This window comes from Orycteropus afer, unplaced genomic scaffold, assembly GCF_000298275.1.
Source record: "Orycteropus afer afer isolate SDZICR_OR568_19922 unplaced genomic scaffold, OryAfe1.0 scaffold00701, whole genome shotgun sequence".
NCBI classification, from domain to species: Eukaryota; Metazoa; Chordata; class Mammalia; order Tubulidentata; family Orycteropodidae; genus Orycteropus; species Orycteropus afer.
Window position 1 is genome coordinate 878,513 of NW_006922288.1, and position 10,377 is coordinate 888,889.

General features: G+C 36.9%; 1 protein-coding gene across 1 annotated transcript; it reads right to left on the minus strand.

Moving 5' to 3' along the window:
• Window positions 1-955: 955 nt before the first annotated feature.
• On the minus strand, window positions 956-1,915 carry LOC103211170 (olfactory receptor 14J1-like). Its single transcript, XM_007957086.1, has one exon. It carries the CDS (start codon window positions 1,913-1,915, stop codon window positions 956-958), a length of 960 nt encoding a protein of 319 aa, XP_007955277.1.
• Window positions 1,916-10,377: the final 8,462 nt, after the last annotated feature.

Below are 10,377 nucleotides of genomic sequence, written 5' to 3' on the forward strand. Positions count from 1 at the left end.
CTACACTTTAATTCAGAAACCCCAATTCCTTAAAATTATGAAGAGCATAACTTCAATTTTTAGCATTATTTGTAATACTGAAAAATTGGAAATGACCTAAATGTGTAAAATAGATAGTTAAATGTATTATGACATGAATTCCATTAAATGCCATGCATTTATGAAATTAGAAAATTAAAACTACGTAACTATACATGTTATTGTTATTGTTAGGTGCCATTGAGTGGTTTCCGAATGATAGTAACTCTGTGTACAACAAAATGAAACACTAAGCAGTACTGTGCCAACCTCACAATCCCTGCTATTCCTGAGCCCATCATTGCAGCCACTATCAATGCATCTCATTGAAGGCCTTCCCCTTTTTCGCTGACCTTCCACTTTACCAAGCATGATATCCTTCTCCAGGTAAGGGTCTCTTCTGATAACATGACCAAAGTAGGGGATAATAATATATAAATTTTTACCAATTTGCAAAATTGGTATGTATCAAGATGAGAATTAAAATGATCATGTGAAAAGAAACAATTGAAGTAAAAATAGCTAATTTGGTGTTTAGTGAGATTGTGGGTATTCCATTTTGTTGTAATATTTAATACTCAGACTGAAAAATAAAATGTGTGTTTATATCTGTTGGTATGTCTCTGGATGTGTTTATGTCTTTATGTATTGGGAGGGAAAGGAAAATAGTGACTCTATATTAAAAAGGATATAATTGTTTATTTCTTTTTAAGTTGGAAGAATGCATGAATTGTTTCTATTACTGAAAAAGTGCAGGAATTACATGGAGAATTTCCCTAATGAGAATGGTTATGTTGCATGGTTAATGTATAGGAATAAAAATATAATGCTTTTCTTCAGTATCACATATTGAAAGGAATCAATACTATTTAAAGCATACCTTATGTATAATATATAAAACCAAACAAAATTTTAAAAAAATAATAGTAATAAAACACTAACAACAGGAGAAAAATGTCTTTTGCATAGTGAATTCACCCAATAGTAACTTTCTGAAGGCTCCCTTTATGGCCTCATTCCTCAAGCTGTAGATAATAGGGTTGAAAGTTGGGGGCATGACTGAATAAAAGATAGAAATCACAACATCAAAAGCACTGGGTGAATCTGAAGTTGGTTTGAGAAAGTCAAAGACACCTGTGGAGATAAAAAGTGAGACAACAAAGAGGTGGGGCAGGCAGGTGGAGAAGGCCTTGGATCGGCCCTCAGCAGAGGGTATTCTTAGAACTGTGGAGAAGATGTGGCTGTAGGAGAGGACAATGGAGGTGAAGCAGATCAATCCCATCATAGCCATGAAAATGTTAACTCCAACAACTCCAAGGTAATCATTGGAGCAGGAGAGCTTTATCAACTGGGGAATATCACAGAAGAACTGGTGGATTATTTTCACTCTACAGAATGTAATAAAAAGTGTGATTGTTGTGTACAAGATTCCAGAGATGCTTCCACTTAGCCATACAGCTAACGCAGCCCACTTACACTTCCTAGGATACATGATGGTTTCATAGTGCAGTGGGAAGCAGATGGCCACATAGCGGCAATAAGACATCACTGTGAGAATGGCTACCTCAGTTGAAGCCAAAGATGTGAAGAAGAAAACCTGGAGTATGCACTGACCACGGGAAATATAGCCATCATCCATCAGAGAGTTGTTAATAGACTGAGGGACTGTGACAGAAATGAAGGTGAGGTCCAGAAGGGAAAGGTGCTTTAAGAAGTAATACATGGGGGATTGGAGACGATGGTCCAAGGTGGTGATGGTGATAATGATGAGGTTACCTGCCAAAGCCAATAGATACATCATCAAGAACAGCAAAGCATGTAAAATCTTTAGCTCACGAATGTCAGAGAATCCCAGGAGGAGGAATCCACTCATTGTGGTCATGTTTTTCATTATCATTTTGAAGGATTTGATTGTAGTGACAGCTGGAAGAAAGGGGGATATGGAAATTGCAGTAGAAAAATATTAAAATAAATTTTCATTTACTTATTCACCATTGCATCTTAAAACTATTATTTTTTAAGTACTTGCTATTTACCAATTTTGTCCTAGATGTTTGGGATCCAAAAGTGAAGAGATGTATTTACTATATTTATGGAACTTACAGTCTACACTTGCAAAACAGCTATAGTCGAGTTAAATGTTATTTTGTCCTGTCACATAAAAACAGCACAAATAAAACTGTACACCACACACACAAAAAATACCTTTTCACTGATTATTACTCATTTTTTGAAAACTGTATATCAATAACACAAAAAGTAATGATCAGCTCTTCAGTACAGATTTTTCACAATTGGATCATTTAATTACTCTATGGTGCACTGCCCGATTTTAGGAAATGGAATGGCCCATTGGAGGAAATATGGTATTGGGAGCTGAAACATGGGTTAGATTTTTGGGCTGGATAGTAGCTAAGGTCTCTTCCTGCCAAGCAGTTCTGTTGTTACTGACAGAGGCCCTATAATTAAGTAGCCAAGGGGCAAATTGTATATTGTTGTTGTCCTTCCAAAGAACAATTTATTTCATGGACAGGCCATCTCAGTGAAATAAGAGCAAATGTACATTTGCAAAGGACATGCATGTCACTCTCAGATTCAGTGTCTACTTTGATTGTTTGAAGTATCATCTAGTATCCAACAACTTTCTCTTTGAACTTTAATTTTATTTACTTTCTATTCACATCATTTGCCTTCAGGGCAAGTCATCAAATATTTATTGAGATGCAAAGGCATTTGTAAAGAAGAGAACCACACAGTGATTGCTCTGAGATAGTTTTAAATGTGGACAGACAATATTTAAATACCCAACATGCAATTTCAGAAAGAGAAAGTTCAGAAAGAGAATTTGAAGAGACATAAAGTCATATACATTGCAGAGAAGGGAGAAAATAAGTTTTAGTTCATAGTCTAGTATTTTGGTTTTAGAAATAATGAAAAGTTGTCCCCTCATTAAGATATTTATCAATATACGAGGGATCATGGGTTACTTCGTGATCTTAGAGTTCTGGGAGACAACTTGCTGTATCAGAGTCTCTGCTTTAGTCTGAACAATATGAAATCTAACTAGATGGTTTTAGTATTTCAGTCATTCACCCTAGAAATTGTAACTGGGAAAATTTTAAACCTTGGAGGCACCATTTCCTCCCCATATCTTATTTAGAGAGAGGTCTCATTTGCTTTATTTTTTCTGGTGTCTTATGTCAAGTCTCTCCTGCTAATATCTACAATTACTAATTTCCCATGTTTCTTTTCTTCTCTAAAGAATGACTTTGCCATTGAAACATTCTATTTGTACATTGCACTATTTGACAAGGGTCAATGGTTTTAGATTCATAATGCAAATAGATAGAGAGTTAACTAAAATGTTAAAAGGTTTTGCTTTGGGTGCCAAATTTGAAAGTCTCTTTCTTTCTATGCTGTAAATATGAGCCCCACAAGTTTAGTCTATCTACAATCTCCCCAATTTTATCCACTTCCATCAAAATCTCACATAAGATAACAGAAAACAAGAGGAATTACAGAGCAACGGTTTTCTTATGACAAAATTCTTCTTTGAATATTTGTATTTTTTGTCCTCTTTTTCTCTTGAATGAAGAAAATGATAAACAGCATTATTGTCTACTTAATTTGGACTTTTCTCCATTAAATATTTTAATTTGTCAATTTTGTGCAAGTAATTATTGACAGACCAGTAAGTAAAAACCTAAACAATTTTGAGTGTTCTTTTTTATGAGACAAACACCATGCTAGAAATACTGATAAAATGTACCTTCTTTAATGTACAGTATTTTCTCTACTATGCATTAAGGAATTTAATCTCTATTTTTACTGGAACAAGTAAGGTTCAGAGTATTAAGGTATAGAATTAAGATCTGAGCCCTAAACCTTCTCCTTTCCAATTCGTACTGCTGCCTTATATCTATAAATGGCCACCATCACACTGAAAGCATATCTCTCTGAGGCTCTCTCTCCTACAGACTTATCAGAAATTATTTGAAGAAGTGTCTCACAGATGTTTACTGAATATTTATATAAATGCATAGCATATTCACATTTCCCAATTTATTGATTCTCCTTAAATGGCTCATCATTGTAATCATTTGTATAAATTTGATCTATGGAGTTTGTTAATGTTAATATGCTCATTTTCAAGGAAATTAACTTCCTTTCTTGTTAGAATTAATAGTCTTGTGTTTTGAATTTCAATTTGAAAAACATCAGATTTTTTTAGAATTTTCATAAAATATTTCCCTCTTTCTTCATCCAAGAGTAAAAAACTCACAACAGCTGTTTTGGGTTAGTGGGTAGCTATTAAACTGGACACCAACTTTAAACCTTTCCAACCTCTAATCCTACAGAGCTTTTTAAACATGTGGTTTCCCTTGAGAACCCAGTTTTTATTTTTATTTTTTATCCCAAATCTTTCCTAATGGAAACCTTAACTGAATCAGAAAGATACTTCATTTCCCTACCCCTTTGGTTTCTGGCAATCAGAGTCTTAGAAACTTTCACTCAGAGTGAGAGTGGCCTAAAAAGCTATGGACGTTTGGTGTCCTTAGCTCAGTGGTGCTCAAATTTAGTGGATGCGTGGATCAACCTGGAGGGCTTGTTAAAATACTGGTACTGGAACACCACATTCAGGAATTCTGATTCATTAGATGTAGGGCACAACCTTGAATTACCACTGCTCACTGCCAACCAGTCAATTCCAATTCATAAGGACCCCTATTGGGTTTCCAGTTTTTATGGAAGTAGAGATTGTTGCATCTTCCTGTCTCAGAGCAGCTAATGGGTTTGAATTGCCTGTCTTCTGATTAGCAGCCAAATGCCTTACCCACTATGCCACCAGAGTTCCATATTCATTACTTAAGATTTCTATAAAGCTCCCAGGTTACCCTGAAGTTGCTGATATGAGGGCCACCCTTGGAAAACCACTGTCCTAGTTAGATCATGTGAATCTGAAAGAGATACAGAAACATTTATACTGTCTTTTTTTTTGTTTTTGTTTTGGTAAATAAATTAACCTCTGAAGTCAAGTGTCATGGAAAACTGAAAGCCAATGTTTATGTTTACTTTTGTGTTTGAAATTCAGGCCTGCATTATTAATCTTAGATTTAGAATAAGTTATCTTACTGATATGTCATTGTATTGACAAATCAACAAAATACCTACTAAAAGTTCCTGAAAACAAATATAGCAATAGCACCTAAGTGTCTCATAAAGTGGCCCAGTCTATAAAACCGTATTATTAAAATCATTGTGCCAAAGGGACAGGGAGGCCACATTTTCTGACCTCCTCTGACCCCACAAGAGGAAGCCAGAATCACCATCGGTAGCCCAAGGCCTATCCCTGAGAGGCCAGACGTGCTGCCTCTCTCCAGCCCTTTTACCAACCGTTTCTCCCATAGCACCCACCACCACCTCTCTGCTGGGTTACAATAATTCACTGCAGTGGCCACACAGAACTCACAGATTGGGGTTTATTAGGGAAGCACCCTATAACTCAAGTTCAGGAACAATGCTCAACCCATCTCAGCCTGCTAACTCTCAGCCAACAGTTTCTCTCAGTCTCTCTCCCAGCAGTGCATGTCTCTCGGTATCTCTTTCTCAGCAGCTCTTGTCTCTCAGGAGTGGATTTCTCTCAGCAGCACATCTTTCGCAGCCAGCAGTCAGAGTGACTCCTTCTGCCTCCAGGAGGCCTCCTTTTGAGCCTGGCAGAGTGGCCAAACTAACCAATCCCAACATCAGAATTCCATACACCTGAGACAGAGCAAACTTCCCAGAAAATTATTTTGTGCTGCTCCCAACAGAAATACCCCAGGTGGATGACTAACAATCAGGAGCTACTTGGTTGCTCATGGCCATTTCCACCAAGGAGTTTACAAAAACATATGGCTAGAAAAGCCATACCAGGTAATTTACTACACTGCACTTTGCAACAACTTTATAAGTACTTAGGAATAAATATAAATTCACAATGCTATTTTGTAATTCTTGAGTTCTCTTACCATATTTTATATACATTATTAGTATTTTTCAGGGATAATTACATAACTATAAATTTATTAGCTTCTTATTATAATGGTTTCCCCTGAAGCTAAGATAATATTTATTAATTATTTTCTTACAGCTACATACTAACCTTCTCAGTTTATAATACACAATTTTTAGGGGGAAAAAAAAGTTCATTTATACAATGGAAAAATATTTACAGAAGGATCTCTGGTGGCATAATGAGTAAGGCATTTGGCCACTAAGCAGATGGTCAGCAGTTCAAGTCCACCAGCCTCTCTGCACAAGGAAGATTGGCTATCTGCTTCCATAAAGATTTACAGCTTCAGAAACTGAACAGGGGTCACTATGAATCTGAATTGCCTCAACAGCTGGGAGTTTGGGTTTTGTTTTTTTTTTTTTTAGTTGTGTATCAGGCATTTTTCTAGTTTGTTATTATTATAAATAGCATTGTTCCCTGAGTTTTCTAGTATAATGATTATCACATTCAACTAAATAGGTGATATAGTTGTTAGTTGCCTTAAGGTATATTGTGACTCTTGGTGAGCTCATGTTTGCAGAGTAGAGATGCTCCACAGGGAATTCAAGGCTGTGACCTTTCAGAAGCAGATCACCAGGCCTGTATTCCAAGGCAACTCTTTCTGGGTTGGAACTACCAACCTTTCAGCTTGTAATTGAACACTTAATTGTTCCACCAAAGGAGTCTAAGCAGGTATAAATAACTCTATTAATATTTTCTCAATTATGTAACAACAAATAGTTTTGGCAAGATCATTCTTTCAAACTTTGAATTTTGTGCATTTTATGTTTTTCTTTAAAAGAAATTTAGAGAAGATGGAATTATTCAGTTTAAGCCTATGCAAACAATTGTATAGATTTTCAATATTGCCAAATTCTTTTCTAAAATTATTGTGAAGTGTTATACTGCTCTCCGTATTATTTGTCCACAGTCTTACTAATATGTGACATCCACAATTTTATCTTTTTTGTGTTCAAAATACAGAGAAGAAATACCTTATTTAAGCATGTAGCCACTAGAGTCAGATCATGCTGGTTTAAATCCTATCTCTACCTTTTTTTGCATGTCGCTGCTAACCAGAAGGCTGGGGGTTCAAACCCACCAGTCACTCCTTAGAAGGAAGGTTGGGCAATCTATTTCCATCGTGATACTGCCTCAGAAACCCAAGGAGTTTTCACTATGAGTTGGATCTGACTCAATGGCAGTGAGTTTGGTTTTTGGCTTTTTTGGTTTTACCTTTATTATTTCTGAAGTGACTTCAGACTTAAATTACTTCAACTTTCTGAACTTTTGTTTTCTCATCTGCACAATGACAATGATATTGATTAAAATATTCATGTAAATTGCTCAACCTTAATTTTAATAATCATTAGGGAGATAATATCTTTAGTAACTAAGTTTTTCCTTTGCTGATATGTAGTCAACACAGTTGTCATTAAATACTAAACTTAAAAAAAAAAATTGGTGTGTTGATTCTGAAATTCAAACAGAAGTTGAAGAATGTTCAAGAAAAATTCAAAGAACAGCATAAAGGAACTTGTTTTATTAGGTCACAAGACCCATAATGCATAGTGATCAAAGCAGTGTTACATGAACACAGAAATATACAGATAGACTAGTGAATGGAAGAGAATAGAGAGTCCAGAAGAGATTCTCACATATATAGGAATTCCTATTAGTAAATGTTACTAGGAAAATTGGTTATTCATATTGAAAAAAAAAAAAAAAAAAAAGTAGACTGAAAACTACCAACTTCGTATACAAAAATCAATTCCAGATAGATAAAAACTTAAGTATTAAAGTCAAAACTTGAGAAAGTAAGTGTAAGATATTATCTTTATGTGCTTTAGAATAGGGAAGGATTTCTTATTTTAATAACATAAATACTCTTTACTCAGAAAGGAAAAGACTTACTTAAATAAATTCCACAAAATGCTTAGAGTATCTTCTCATCAAAGGAAACTATAGAGTGAGGGGGAAATGAAGCGATAGAATGGGAGAGAATATTTGCCACTCCTATAAGTGACAAGATTTAGTATTTTGTATTAAAGATACAAATAATTTCAACAAATCAGTAAGAAAGAAAATGACTTAAATGAAAATGGACAGGAATACCTGAACAAGCCCCAAATGGTCTCTAAACATATGGGATTCAAAATGGAGTCTCTTCAGTGATCACGTTATATCCCTCTAGCATCTAGTGCTTGGAAACTAGCTACAGCAGTTTGAATTAGGGATTCTGTTGCTCTTAACAGCTCACTGTGTCACAGCGCACCAAACTCACAGGAGTAGAATTAGAAAGGAGAAAGGGAAAGTGGAAAAAATAACAAGATCAGAAGATCTATCCTGGGGAGCACTGACAGGCAGCTGAGAAAGCCATTGGAACTTTCCTGGGGGAGTGCCAACCAGCATGTGAGAAAGGCCATGTGAGACCTCCCTGGATTAAGGAAGAAGGCAGTCCACACCAGCATACCAGCAACCACACCAACATACCAGCAATTACCCCAAGGATTTACCTTCAGCACCTGATTTTATTAGTAACTTGGGTCAGCTAGGTGCAAATGGGCACATCCAGTGCCACTGAAACCCAAGCAGAGAGTCCATTGGTGCTGCAGGAGGGTGGGCCTGGGGAGGTGCCCGTGTAGTGGGTCACCGATCAGGCTTGGGTCAGCTTAGTGGCACGGAGACGCCTGCACTTGACTTCATCGGTGATACTGGGCCCACAGATTACTACCAGCACTCTCCTGACTCCAGTGCGGCTGAAATCAAGCAGATCTTTGGCATGGTGGGGGAGGGGTGGACCCTCAGAGAATCTACTGCAACAGATCACAGTCTGGGCCAGTTGGGCCTCTGCCGCAGGGTGGCAGACCCAGAAGGAGGAACCCCCTTGGCAGATCGCAGAGTTGGGAAGTTGTCTTGGGTCGGCTTTTTGGCACTGAGGGGCTTCAAGAGTGGGGTTTTTGCGTGTGTCTGAGCCTGGCGGAAGGTGGAAATCCCCTAACACCTAGAGTCTTTGTTTAATTGAGCTGCGGGGCTGTGAATAACAGTATAACATCATTAGTAGCCTGCTCAAAGCCCTAGAAACCACCCCTATCAACAGGGAACTTTCCTTCTTCTGCTCTTCTGCTCCCACTTTCTCCACCAATCACTTATCCAATAGAAGAAACTACACTCAGCCACCATAATACCTCCCAGTTCAAACTCTAAACCCTCTTTATGACAAACAGAAACCCATATACACATTCCATACAATGATTTCACCATCACAAAGAAAACTGCAGAGCAACCCAGCATACCTGAAATAATAACTAAAAAGTAAAATACACCAGCTTCACCTTTTCAAAACATTAAGCCAGAAAACCAAGACAAAAGAAATAAATACAAAACCAACAGTTAAAGACAACCTCAAAATATCTAGGAAACAACAGGCACCCCAAATCAAACAACAACAAAAGAAAAACAGGACAGACAAAGCATTATAAACAAAACCACAAACAATGGTCCCATTAAACATGGAGGAAGAGGAGGCAGTAGAATTATCTGAGAAGAATTTTGGAAAATATGTTTATAGAGCTTTACAAAAGCCTAAGGAAACCCCAAATAGAAGCAAGAACAGAGACAGTTCCCTGGAAGAACTCAGGAAAATCATTCAAGAACAAAATAACAAGATGAATGCACAATCAGAACTCATACAAAAACAGCAGTTAGAAATCCAAAAGATGAATTCCAAAATCACAGAATTACCAAAACTGTGGAAGACAAATCCCTGGACACAGCCTGTGTGAAGAAAAAACAGAACAAAGAATTGAGAAATGAAGAGAACCTAACAATTATATAGGATGACATGAGAAGAAACCACATAAGACTCATCGGAATTACAGAACAAGAAGAGGCCAAAAAAACCACCAAGAAAATTGTGGAAGACCTGCTAACAGAAAACTTTCCCCATATCATGAAAGAAGAAAAGATATTTGTCCAAGAAGCTCATAGAACCCCACACAAGATAGATCCCAAAGAAAAAACACCAAGGCATATTGTAATCAAACTCTCCAAAACCAAAGACAAAGAAAAAGGTTTGAGAGCTGCCCAGGACAAAAGAAATATTACTTAAAATAATCAAACAGGAAGAACTCTGATTACTCAGCAGAAACCATGCAGGCAAAAAGGCAATGGGGTTGCATATATATAAAACACTGAAGGAAAAGAACTTCCAACCAAAAATCCTATACCCAGGCAAATTATCCATCAAATATGAGTTTGAAATCAAGGCATTCTCAGACAAGCAGAAATTAAGGGATTTTGTGAAAACCAGACCAACCCTACAAGAA

Bases quoted from the DNA above. Each gene is read 5' to 3' on its own strand.
- LOC103211170 (XM_007957086.1), bottom strand. From the start codon at position 1,915: ATGATAATGAAAAACATGACCACAATGAGTGGATTCCTCCTCCTGGGA.